The sequence below is a fragment of the Drosophila erecta genome, unplaced genomic scaffold, assembly GCF_003286155.1.
Source record: "Drosophila erecta strain 14021-0224.00,06,07 unplaced genomic scaffold, DereRS2 tig00000055-arrow-pilon, whole genome shotgun sequence".
NCBI lineage: Eukaryota > Metazoa > Arthropoda > Insecta > Diptera > Drosophilidae > Drosophila > Drosophila erecta.
Window position 1 is genome coordinate 4,001,502 of NW_020825200.1, and position 12,617 is coordinate 4,014,118.

Below are 12,617 nucleotides of genomic sequence, written 5' to 3' on the forward strand. Positions count from 1 at the left end.
GCTCCGCATAAGTGCTAGAAAAAGGCCGAGTTGGCAACACTGCTGGCACAAAACGCGCGTGCTCGCTCTTCGTTATTTTTTGAGCGCTTGTTTAGTTAGTCAACTCTCCAAAGAACGCGTCGCGTGCTGTTTAATTTCTGTAGTAAGCGCCATTCATCGTTTTTCACTCGCCGCCGCTGGTCCGTTTTTCCGCTGGTTTTCCTGCAATTCCACAAACGAAAAAAACCAAATAAATTCAAATCCCTAATAAAATAAACAATTTTGTGATCAAACAAAAGGAAAATCGACATCTACACAGAGGGAGACGGAGATAAGACAGAGAGAGCGAGCGGATCAAGTAAGTTTTCGACTAACGGTGACTGTGACTGTGGCAATGTGTGTACGTGCGTGTGTGTGAGCTGAGGTGCGAGAAAGAGGGTCCTGCTGAAGTTGCAAGTGCTAAATTTAGAACTCAAGCTGAAGGCTGCACCACGACCACCTCCTCTCCACCCACCGCCCACCTACGTCAGACGCTCTCTCCAGTAAACGAAACAGAAACGTGCGACAGAGAAAGAGAGCGAGTGAGAGAAAGAACACTATCGTTGTGTGTGTGTGGTATGAATGGAACAAAAGTACTTGGTCTTGCGGCAGAGCGAGACAGCGAATGTGTGCATGTGTGTGTGGCACGTAGACTCGTAGTAAAATTTTCCGCGTAAAATTGAAAGCAAATTGAAAAGCTCACGAGGGACTTTGCAAATAGTGGCAAAACTCAAATGGAAGTAATACAAAATATTAACTTATGGAACATGTGTGTGTACAAAGCAAGAACCGCCATTACATTACAAAACAAAAGTAAGAAGATTAATTGTAAAATGTTAATTGTTTTATCAAAATGTTTTTTGCTCGTAAGTAACAGTAGAAACAGCTTATAATTTATTGTGCTTTCCATGTTAACATAATATTAATTAAAACAACAGTTTCTGGATAAAATACATATGTATGTACGTGAGTTTATAAGAAACATTACATTGGGAAAACTGCCTCGAGCAGCCGAAAAACGAGTTCGTGCGTAGTTTTCCATGTCATGTTTTCCCCATGTTTTCCACATTCGGTGGCGAAAAGCAAGCTCCAAACAATTTCCCATATCATCGTTGCAACATTTTTGCCGTACTTCCTCACCGCCCCTGTGTTTTCTTCTCTCCCTTTACTCGCCTCTTCGTTTTGCTGCCACACGTTACTACTCATAGGCATGAATATATAGGCATATAGTCATTGGAATAGGAACCTGCCCGCTCCAGCTGCTTCTTCTTTCGTCCATAAGTACCAAGGTGCGCGACACAATTGTAGGTCGATGGAATGTTATCTCAAAAATCCGGCTGCTAATTGGCCTTTGATTGCATTTCTTACAGTCCTCTGGTCAGCTGATCTCTTACGTGTATATTTTTTGTAGAGATTACAGAGGTTGCGCCTAAGTACAAAACACCATATTAATAGCTAAATACACGTTATTTTAAACACCTGCATATGCACGTGTAGTGCATTGCCATGGCAATGATTTAATGGTGTTCAATCTTAAAGCGCCCTTACACTTTTGTTCGGCTCCTTGTCCTCCGCTGTTGGAGGCACGAGTTGAGCGCGCATGTACAAAAGCAGGCAGCGCTACGTCAGTCCCCCTGCCCCCCGCCATTTTCCATGGGCGCCCACACGGGCATCACATCGCAGCCACATCCAAAGTGTAGTAAGTGCACTTTGTGAGTGCGGCCAGGGTTGCCAGGCAAGCGCGATTGGGTGGGAATGGGCGAGCAATTCAATGAATGGGAAAACAAGCTGCACACAAAAGAAAATCACCCGAAAGAAATTTGCAGGGAATGTTAATTTCGCGCAGTTAATTACCACACGCCGCTTATCCACAATCAATTATAGTGTGCAACTTTTGCAATTAAACAAGTCTTACATTGTTGTGCAATAAGATAGGGGTTTAAATACCTTCATATGTACAAAGTTGTTATTTGTTACAATTCAATTTACTATCGTGCTATCTTTGGCTCCCATTGCATTGAAGAGATCTGGGTCTAGAGAAAAATTCTGCAACTCTAATATTTTATTATTTTCATTTACTTGTATACATTTATTGTAATTGCCAAGTTATATTCTCCTGACTAGTTCTGGTAGTGCAGAATCTCTGAGGTTCCCAAATAACAACTTATTTTATTTAATTTAATTATGCCAAGTCCCAATTAAATTGCGTGTCCCCGCGTGCATGTGGTAACCCTGGAATTGCAAGAGAATCGTGGGTTGCACGCAGTGGAGAATTGGCTTCGGGCAAGGGGAGTGCGGGTGTCTCTCCAGCGCCAGCGCAGAGATTTTGATTTTCAGAGACTTGGAGACACATTGCCACATTGTGGTCGCAATGGCTTTTCAGTTGGAGCGCAACGTTAGCCGGTGACGGGCGGTGGGCTGTAGCGAATATACCCGATATATACCCGATACACACAGTAACACCGTAGTAACCAGCAAAGTCAGCAGGCGTAGGCGGATCCAAAACAGTTGCACAACTGCATTTCCCCAGAAAAAAAAAATCGAATATCGCCGATGTGCAGTACTTAAGCTAATGCCGCCGAGTGTTTGAGAACCAATTTCAATGGGTTAAATGACACCAAGCAGCCCAGCTTAACCCTTTGGTGGTGCGGTGTGCCTGTTGTTTTTTTTTTATTTGCGGATTTCGCGTCGTCTGGTTGCCGTTGCCGTTCCCGTGGCCGTGCCAAAAAAAATCGATAATTCCGTGCTGTATAAGTTACGGCGAAAGGTGCGCGGATATTCCGTTCGGGATTTGAGTTCGGTTCGGGTGATTTGAGGACCACAGCCAAGTGTGCGCGAAAGAGAGTGTGTGGAGCGAGAGATTGCAAATCACAATAAAACACTCGATGCTGCTGCAATTGAAAACTCGGAACGGAGTTGTCGTTTTCCGCACATAAATCGCGTATAATCGTTTGTGATCAGTCAGATTTCGGAATATTTGGAAAACATGCTATAATACTCAGAAAACAACTTCTGAGAACCAAAACCGAAGAGAGAGCAGGAACTCTCTCGCCGCTACCGTTACTCGTTGACTACGCATTTACTACCGAAGAGAGTGCGAGAGAACGTAAACGTGATTGAAATTTTTGCACAAAAGGGATGCGCCGCTTACGCTTTGCACGAAGCAGCGCGTAAAAATAACAAACAAAAATACATGCGGAGGCGTATAAATAGAAACGGCGTGTAAAGCGCAACGGCACAAAAGTCAGTAGTATGTAGTAATAGTAGCGCGAACTGAAGGCGAAGGAGAAGCACAAGCACAAGCAGAAGCAGAAGCAGAAGCAGTGGGAGAAGGAGAGGAATAACGAATTCGACGTCGACTGCGGCGCCGACTGCGACTGCGGCGTCGTAGTAAGTTTTCTGCACTGTGTGGCGTGCGTGCGTGTGTGTGTGTGTGCGCTGCGTGGGTGCATCGTTGTCGTTGTGTGCGTGTGGCATGTGAAGCGAATAACAGCCAAAGCGGAAAACCATGATAAAGTTTGTCAGACAGAAAAATCGCGAAAATACACTGAGGGAATCGAAAAATTTTATGCGTAAAAAGGTGCGATTTCTAAATGAACATATTGTAGTTTTAAGAACGTTCTATAACTTAGTTAAGGTAGTAAAAGTAAACTGAACAATGAATCTTCAAAGCTTGAACTTGTGGTTTTTTGAAAGAATAATGATTGATTCATTTTATATGAATAATAGTTGGTTTATTCTCCCGCAGCGTGAATCGAATGACTCTGGCACCGAATCTGATGGTGAACTCCTCGATGTGGAAAACCAACGTCACTTAGACGTGGATATGGAAACTAGTAAGTGATGAACGACATACACAATCCTAAAGATACATTTGAGAACTATGTATGTACATCGCATACTTTTACTTGTTATATGATATCACAATTAGTTCTGAAGTATTTTTCCTTATTAACTGTATTTGTTTTCCTGCCAGGTGTTGCTGGCCAAAAACCAATAGCTTCTGCAATGATGTGTCACCAGCAGACGTCGTCATCCTGCGCCCATCTCATGTACGACCAGCACAGTTCCGAGGAGGAGTTGGAGGTGATCAACGGGCCGTCCTCGCAGGCGGGTCAGCATCCTGGAACGGCGGCCACGGGCTCATCGTGTGCCTCCCGGATCTCGAATCGCGGATGCACCTCCTCGCTGGACACGGAGGCGCCGTACGAGGAGCGGGCCACCACCTCCAACTCGAAGCGTTCCAGCTCCACGCTGATGGTGGAGAATCGCAAGCGATCGCTGGCCCACAGCTCCGACGATGAGGTGGGTTCCCACAGTAACGCACACTAAATCACAATCATTTAATCCAATCTGTGACTATAATCCGAAACAGTTGCGCAACTCGCTGGAGCCGATATTGACGCCCGTGAATTTTCGCACATCGCCGCCATTGGAGGCATTCAAGCCAAATCGTAGCCATATGATGTTCCGCTCCACAACGCCACTGATATTATCGGAGGCCCGATGTGGCATCGAAAATATTAAATTATGTGATAATAGTGTAAACGAGGAGAATGGTGACAACGGCGGTGGCGTCGGCGGCGGCGGCGTGGCCAATAGCAGTAAGTGCGCCAAGATTGGCGCAGGGATTGCCAGCGGAACCGGAGCCGCAACCGGAAACGGAAACGGTGGCAACGAGAACGAGCCGAGTGTGATCAAGGCGTGCAGCAGCTCGCTGAAGATGAGCAACAGCAGCCACCACATCTACCAGCCGCAGCCGAAGTATAGTTTCCACTACAACAGCTCGCGGAGCAGTCCGGCCAGCACCACTGGCCTGGATATGGAGGTGCGTTCGGTCAGTCCGCCGGCGAAACTGTTCCACTGCGCCATATCGCCCAGGCGGCGACCCAGTAACAATGCCGGTGGTGGCAATGCCGGTGGCGCCACAACAATATCACCATCGTCAGCATCATCATCATCAGCCACAACAACGACACACAATGCTGCCAATTCCAATTCCGCCGGAAATGCCGCCAATGTCACCGCCGTCGCCACCCAGAGACTGCAGCGACCGCATCGGCCGTGTTTAGATTTTGATAAGATGCAGCAGGTTAGTCTCTAATGCAGAGCACGCTAACACCAGAGCAGCAGCCGGAAAAGGATCGTCGCATTGGGACGGGGAGCAGGATGGTCAACGGAACGGGGGGCAAATCAAAGACTTTTTATACGAACCAACAACCACAGCAGACCGCTGAAACTGAAACAGCATGCGGCGGATAAGCAGAGTTTCTAGGGGCTGGTAAAAGAAAAACACCCAGTTTCTGGGAGCAGTTTCATGATTCAGATTTCAAGGACAAACAGCAGCGGGAAATATCATCAAATCAAATTATATAAATCTAAAGGTAATTCAAATTTTAACGCAAACCAAAAACACAAAGAGACAAACCTAAAATTTACAATAGATGCAGCTATTTTTTCACAATTTTAAACTGAAAAACTGTAACAAAAACTGTAATGAACTGGAACACAGATCGAAAAATGAGGATGAACAATAGATTTATAGAAGCTCCGGGGTGTAAAGATCGAAAGTTGATGCAAAAGTGAATAGAGCGGGGGGTGTAGAGATTGAATGTCATATGCCAGCCGTATGATAGAAAGGATCACAAGAGTTGATTAAAAATAAGTATAAGGAAAAGCTCTGGGTGTAATGAATTAGATGATAAAAATCCAGCCAGTGGACACTGTGAACTGTAAATATTGTATTTGTGTGGTATAAACCAAAAAAAAGAAGAACTTTTGAAGAATTGGCATGCCATCGATAGCAGAAAATGCGATAATGGGGAATGTGTAGAATGTATTTTAATTTTTTTAAAAGCCGACGAAAAACACTTGTGGTGATGTGGCAGAAGACTCAAACTCGAAAATAAAGAGACAAATTATATTTCTATAAAACGAAGTAGGAAAGCTGAGAAAAGCGGAAGCGGCTAGAGGGAAAGCGGGAAATTGGGCAGTATGAACGATGCAATAGCAACAGCAACAATGTGAAGCAACAATAGCAACTGAAATAATATGATAAACAGACAAACAGAACCTTTTTGTATGAGAAACGGGGAGCCGGAAAATCGAAACTGTCGCAGCGACAGTTTAAAAGCAGTAAAATTATGTGTTTAATGTACAACATAAAATAGCAAGCTATTTTATACACAATATTCAATTTATCCACATTTAAGAGAAACGATTAAAACCAAAAAGCTGCCATCAACACTCATGCATGCATACGATTAAAGCTCTTTAGTTTCACCAATTTGATTGATGATTGCTTGGTGGACAACTAGTAAGCGCAACAACTAAACAATTGGCAAATGTTTTGCAAACTCTCATATGTGTATTAGTAAAGCATAATTACTACCCTTCTTTGTCGCATATATGAAGAATTTAAACAAAAGAAAACGATCACAGCAAGTAAACCCATATTCAATTCAAGGAAAACCAAATGAAATGCAAAAACTAACAAACTGAAAACTTAAAACCCGTAATGTGTGCAACCATAGCAAAGCGAAAGTAAACGAAACATACTTTTTTAAGTACCATATATATGTAAAAGCAAACAATGAAGCAAAAGCCAGAGCGAAATATTCAACGTAATGCTAATTTTAAATCATATTTACTAACGAAAGGCAGGCTAAAATTTCAGTTAACTCAACGACGAGTAGTCAATGGAATCGCAATGTTTCGTATGCTAATTTTCTCAATAACCAACCATCTCATGCCCACACACAACCCACAATCAACAATCAACACTTGAGACACTCGACACATTGAACCTACCAAGACAGCATAATCCACACCACCAAGACACCAAGAATCTATCTAATAATAGCGGGGAACTCGAAGCTGGAGGAGTTAGGATCACGTTGGGGGAGATGCGAAGTGCAGATATGATACTGATACTAGGAGTGCAGTTTTCGTAATTTTTAATTAATTAAACACAAAACGCAAGCGACGATGAACAGATGAATTATATTATATATGTGTAACAAATGGGAGAATCGGAGGATATCATGGACTGAGCGTACATTAAAGCGTGGAAAAGATAGGAAGCTGGTGAAGCAACCAATACTAGGATTTTAGTTTATAAGCTCTAAAGCGCTGGTCAGGAAATTACAGTGAGAGAATAGAACGGCTAACAAATACGGAAAGCACACACAAATCTATGGAATGTATGGCTGCGGAGCGTTTATGTTGAATATTTTTGAGAAACAAAACAAAAAGTTAAAAAAAAAGCGAAAAAACCAATTATGTTGTAAACAAAAATACAAAGATTTCATTGCGTTTTGGGCCCGCTGACAGGCGCCCAAGCACTTGTGTTGTACATAGTTACATTATTAATAACAATATATATACTTACTCATTAACAATTAAGTCGACGAACGGTACAAGTGCAAAAAGAGACGGATGTGTGAAAAACAAAAACATTTGAGAAAAAACGAATGAAATGAAGACAAGACGAAAACATGAAAAGTAATAAAGAAATGCTCTGCAATAGAAAAGTTTCGAGCTTGCGTAATTATTTTGCAGATATCCAAAAGGAATTGGTGGGGACAGCAGTGTTCTGAGAACTGGAAAAAATACGCTGTTCGAATATCTCAAGAAATGTACAGATTTATTCGAGAGTTGACTTTAAACTGGAAATTTCTTAAACTTGAAGCTCCGTCACATGATTTTCTTTTTCTATAGATACCTACTTCGATCTCGATTATATACAGAAATTGTACAAAAGTGCGTACGGTAGACTTGGACTTATACTACTACGAAGAAACCTTGGTACAGCATGGCTATAAGCCCATGATTTCCTGCCCAGTTTGGTCGCGCATGGCGTCAGACTTATGGTTTGGGATGTTGGTGGCCACCTCGTTATCCTCTTCGATTGGCACTAGCTTGTTGTTCGCGACAGCCTTCTTCTTTTTAGCTTTCTCCGCGGGCGGCTGAGTTGTTCTGCTGGGATCGTGGATCCGTGAGTGTCGCTTGAGATCGCCTGAGACCCGGAATTTCTTTTCGCAGATGGAGCACTCGTACGGCCGCTCACCCGTGTGCACTTTAATGTGGCTGAGCAAGTAGGAGCTGGCCCGGAAGGTCTTGTCACAGTATTGGCAAGCGTAGTTCTTTTCCCTGGTGTGAATTCTGCGATGGACAACCAGGGAGTAACGCCGGGAAAAACTCTTTCCGCAAAATTCGCACATGTGCGCCTTGACGTCGCTGTGCCGCGAGATGATGTGATACTTTAGGTCACCCCACTGCCGAAACTGAAAGTCGCACTTTTCGCATTTAAAGGGTTTCACGCCGGAATCTGCGGAGGATCAAGGATTAGGGCCAAACTCTTTAAGATTCTAGACCATGACTTACGTGTCCGCTCGTGAGCCTTCAGCGCACTCTGCGTGTAGAAGGATCTCTCGCAGCTGTCGCACTTGTGAGATCTCTGCTGATTGTGCGTGTACTGATGGTACTTAAGGGCATTGTACGAGTTGAAATCGCGGTTGCACTTGTCGCAGAAATGTTTCCTTCTTGTCTTGTTCTCTGCCTCCTCGGATAAAGTCGTGTCCAAGACCTCCATCTGGTAGCTTTCATTCGGCTCTTCGGCGTCGGGATCTCCTTCCTCCAGCGACGAAGCTGGTCGGCTATCGCTCATATCGTCCTCTTCCAACTTGAAGGCCTCACTTAGTACTAGAGGGGATCTGCGCAGCTGCTCGATGGAGGAGTTGGCTGGGGGAACTGAGGCAATCGGTGGCGTTTGGCAGGCAGGTGGGGCAACTAGCAGGGTTTGCTCATTTGGCTCGCAGGCTTTAGACAGAGTTTTCTCCAGCTTTGCCTCCTCTTGAGGAAGTTCCTTCTCGGGACTAAGAAAATCGAGTGCCATGTGGTCGCTGACATGGGGATTCTCTTTTAGCAGTGGAGTGGCTGGTTCTGAAGATGCTGGCGGCGGCTCTCCTGGCAGCAGAAGAGCCGGAAATGTGATATCCCTGAAGTTGTTATTAAACCAGGGGGCCGTCATTCCGCTGGAGGTCAGTTCAAGATCCACCAGTTCATCGCAGGTGTCCTCTATTGAAACCTTGTCCACCACATTGCGGATACCCTCGAGCATATCTTCCGTGTCGCTGAACTCCACATCGTCCACCACGGGCACGGAATTCGCAGTGCTGTTGGTGTTAACCACCACGGGATTTAGTTTGTCCGTGGCTTGTCCATGCAGCACCATATTCACGCCGACGTTGGCCACATCGTCCACATGGTGACCGATGTTGTGAAAGTTCTCAAAGTTCAGCTGCACATCTTGAAAAACCTGATCCAGTTTCGCCTGCTCCTGTTGCAGCTGTGCCAGCAATATGAGAAATAGGTGTTAATCTCCAAGCTCTAGCCCTATAATCCCAACTAACCTTATCCTGGGCAGACAAACCACACATGTCGAGGGGTTCCTTTTGCTGGTGCTGTTGCTGAGGATCCTGAACCACCAGGCGCTGCTCCAGAACTGTGGGCTCGTAGTGCTGCTTCAGATGTTCGAAGAAGTCCAATTGGGTGTGCACAGCGTAGCCGCATATTTCGCAGCTATACAGCGAAGAGGGAGCCACATCCTGGACGTGCTTGTGCTGGTGCTCCAGCTCGGGGTCGATGTTGCCCTTGAGCTTACGCGAAATGCGTTTCTTGTGGGGCAGCACCTTGCGGGCGTTCGTGCAGGAGGCGTTGTGCGCATAGAGGAGATCCTCGTCCTCGTGCAGACCCGTGGATACGTCGATGGGCACCGTGGGCTCAATGGCCAGGGCCGGAAAAGTGGGCTGCACATCCGTCTGGTGGGGCACCACATCGTTTTCCGGCGACGATTTGTTCACAAACTGAAAGATGGTGTTGTGGAAATTGAGCTCAGGCGTCAGCGATTCCTTTTCCACGTAACCCACGCCGCTCTCGGAATTCCCTGAACTAGGATTCGTGCTCAGATTTGTGGGTCCTTCGGGTTTGTAGGTATGATCTATCAGATCCATGATGAAGTGGTTCGCCAGCAGCGTCTGCAAGTTGGTTGGGATCTTGTTAGTGCGCGGGCTTTTACTCGACACTTGGTCGGTGGCATTCCCACTTACGTGGTCGATGAACTGCTGGGCGTCCACTTCCTTGCGCTCCATTTTCCTGCAGTTTTTCTTAAATTCATTAAAAGCGAAAGAAACAGATGTTTACGTTTTGTAGCGATATTTGGTCGATAACACATTTATCGCTCACAGTGCAGTGGAGGGTCGAAAACAATTGCTATTGAACCGATAACAGTGCGCAAAAGCAAGCAGTGCGCGCACTGCTTTAGTGCTGTGTATAAAAACCGCTAATATTCAAACTCCATACTTATCAGCTTAGAAGCTGTAATTAATGTAAACTTTTTTTCTTTAAACTTATGACTTTATTGATAATTCTTTTGGTATTTGACAATAATGTAAAGTATCATTTAGATTTCAGTTGGGCTTTACCTAAATTTTATTGTCCAACTGACATATATAATGGAACTCTCTTGAACACTCTACATCAGTCATTTTCCCAAGAGTCAGGGCCACGCACTCCTGCTTAATGTCTTGCCAGTTGAAGGGTTCATCGAGCATCCAATCGAAATATTCGACTGCCTTTCCAGAGGCCACAGATACGAACTGGCCCTCCTTTTCCCTTTCGTTGATACCCAGCCAGTATACTGCCAGTTGAAGTTCCTTGTGAAGTTCTTCGAGTTCCTCTTGGCTTTTGAATGCCGCTAGATAACCGCCTTTCTGCTGGCAGGCGATTCCAGCATCCGTCCAGTTCTTCCTGTCGTAATGTTCAATGTAGAAATATCTGGTTCCAATCAGGTCGAAGCCTGGCGGAATGTATGACTTCCTTAAAGTGGTCTCCATCTGCTCCAACTTTTCATTTAGTTCGTGTAGTTGGCTGGAAAACGCTAGTACCACATTTTGAATTTGTGCCATGTTTGCCTGGGCTGTAGCTAAAACACTTAAATGAGTAGTGCGTTGCTTTTCGAAATGGTCAATGTGATCGTGGATAGGCTGAAGTGCGAATGCCACACACTGAGTTGAAGTCGCATTATCCTCGGACCTGGCCATTCCATAAAGGATGCAGGCGAAGATATAATATCCAATCTTAAACATTTCGGGGCCGTAGAACCACTGCACGCGAATGTTGGCAGTGAACTGATTGTGAGCTGCTACCAACATTGATAATAATGATAATTTTTTTGGGGAATTTAATCCGTGCTTTTATCTTTATCTTATCTCTATCTTATATCTTTAAGCTTTGAGCTTAATTGATACAAATACCTGCAGTGACAAATAAAAAACTATTTTGCTTTTGGAAAGTATTATGATTTTTGTTTCAACTAAATAATGTTGTCTAATTGACAAATGTAATTGTATTCGAAGGAACACTGCATAGAAACCATATGATTCACGCCCATTCTAACGCAGTCATCATTGCCTTTCCAGTTGTATGGCTTACCCAGATACCAATTCAAGTATGCTGGCTGTCTGCCAGAGGCCACAGATACAAACTCGTCCTTCTCTCCAAGATTGTTGATCCCTAGCCAGTAGTCATCATGCTTCAATTTATTTTTGATTGCGTCGAATTCCAGTTGATCATGAAATGCCGCCAAATATCCTCCTTTATGGCGACACGCGCGTTCTGCCTGAGTCCAATTTTTGGTCTCGTCGTGTTCCATGTAAAAGTATCTGGATCCCATCTTTTTGAATCCGGACGGAACGACTGGCGTCAAATTCATGTTGGTCTCAATCCAGAGCAGCTTTTCTTTTAGTTGCCCAGCATTTGCACTTAAACGGTCCAATATCGCCAGTGTTTCGACTTGAACTCTTGTCATGTTCGTTAGTGTTTCATGCTGAGCCAAATGTTGATTGTTCTGCTTTTCTCTGAGTTCAGCAATGTGATGATGTATGGGACGTACAGCCGCACGGACTTCAGCCCCACAGGGTATTGATGTCGTATTATCCTTGGTACTAGCAATCCCCAAAAGGACGGATCCGAAAATATAATACGCCAGTTTAAACATTTTATGGCCGAGAAACACTCCTTAAGAATGCTGCCGCGTTACTAAAGCGGAAAATAAACGACAGATTTTTAGGAACCACAATCGATAAAAACCATTATTTTATCTATCAAATTCGTTTGCCGAAAATGGCTACTGATAATACTGATAAAAGTATACAGCTTACTAAAAACCAACACTAAGAACCAGATAAAATGTTATAGTCGAATTCCCCGACTATTAGATACCCGTTACTCAGTTTGTAAAAGTAAAAAAATTCAACAAAATTTTCAAACGCGTGGTAGTGACAGTTTTCGGGCGGATTGTGGGCGGTAGAGTGGACATAGTAAAACGATTTTGGCAAATCGATAAAAATTTACAAGACTAATAAAAAGGTTCAAAAGTATCACATTTTTCAAAGATGCCACTTCAAAATCCAATTAAGATAGGTTGACTTATGGACTTTAGAACTTCAGTCTTGGGACATTTTTGACTTTCTACAGAATCATAACATCAGAAAAATTACCAAAAAATTTTGAAAAAATAAATTTCCAAATTTGAATGC

At 44.1% G+C, this 12,617-nt stretch overlaps 3 protein-coding genes across 4 annotated transcripts; 1 reads left to right on the top strand and 2 right to left on the bottom strand.

Moving 5' to 3' along the window:
* The first annotated feature begins 19 nt into the window (after positions 1 to 19).
* On the top strand, positions 20 to 7,554 carry LOC6541224. Of its 2 annotated transcripts, none has more exons than XM_015159809.2 (4): positions 20 to 337; positions 3,767 to 3,854; positions 3,995 to 4,323; positions 4,394 to 7,554. In XM_015159809.2, exons 2-4 carry the CDS (start codon positions 3,845 to 3,847, stop codon positions 5,120 to 5,122), a joined length of 1,068 nt encoding a protein of 355 aa, XP_015015295.1. In that variant the 5' UTR covers positions 20 to 337; positions 3,767 to 3,844; the 3' UTR covers positions 5,123 to 7,554. The 2 variants fall into 2 exon arrangements, with proteins under 2 accessions (XP_015015295.1, XP_001968622.1); XM_001968586.3 differs by lacking the exon at positions 20 to 337 and adding an exon at positions 2,284 to 3,598.
* An 88-nt stretch (positions 7,555 to 7,642) lies between these two features.
* LOC6542859 (GDNF-inducible zinc finger protein 1) lies at positions 7,643 to 10,263 on the bottom strand. Its single transcript, XM_001968587.3, has 4 exons — positions 10,128 to 10,263; positions 9,432 to 10,055; positions 8,404 to 9,367; positions 7,643 to 8,347 (listed from the first exon to the last, which is right to left on the bottom strand). Exons 1-4 carry the CDS (start codon positions 10,167 to 10,169, stop codon positions 7,836 to 7,838), a joined length of 2,142 nt encoding a protein of 713 aa, XP_001968623.1. The 5' UTR covers positions 10,170 to 10,263; the 3' UTR covers positions 7,643 to 7,835.
* Positions 10,264 to 10,502: 239 nt separating this feature from the next.
* Positions 10,503 to 10,985, bottom strand: LOC6541487 (C-type lectin 37Db). Its single transcript, XM_001968588.1, has one exon. It carries the CDS (start codon positions 10,983 to 10,985, stop codon positions 10,503 to 10,505), a length of 483 nt encoding a protein of 160 aa, XP_001968624.1.
* Between the last annotated feature and the right edge of the window lie 1,632 nt (positions 10,986 to 12,617).

Bases quoted from the DNA above. Each gene is read 5' to 3' on its own strand.
- LOC6541224 (XM_001968586.3), top strand. From the start codon at position 3,527: ATGATAAAGTTTGTCAGACAGAAAAATCGCGAAAATACACTGAGGGAA. The intron at 3,599-3,766 runs GTGCGATTTCTA...ATTCTCCCGCAG, and splicing joins AAAATTTTATGCGTAAAAAG to CGTGAATCGAATGACTCTGG. The intron at 4,324-4,393 runs GTGGGTTCCCAC...AATCCGAAACAG, and splicing joins CCCACAGCTCCGACGATGAG to TTGCGCAACTCGCTGGAGCC.
- LOC6542859 (XM_001968587.3), bottom strand. From the start codon at position 10,169: ATGGAGCGCAAGGAAGTGGACGCCCAGCAGTTCATCGACCAC. The intron at 9,368-9,431 runs GTTAGTTGGGAT...TTGCTGGCACAG, and splicing joins GTTTGTCTGCCCAGGATAAG to CTGCAACAGGAGCAGGCGAA. The intron at 8,348-8,403 runs GTAAGTCATGGT...GATCCTCCGCAG, and splicing joins GAAGGCTCACGAGCGGACAC to ATTCCGGCGTGAAACCCTTT.
- LOC6541487 (XM_001968588.1), bottom strand. From the start codon at position 10,985: ATGGCACAAATTCAAAATGTGGTACTAGCGTTTTCCAGCCAACTACAC.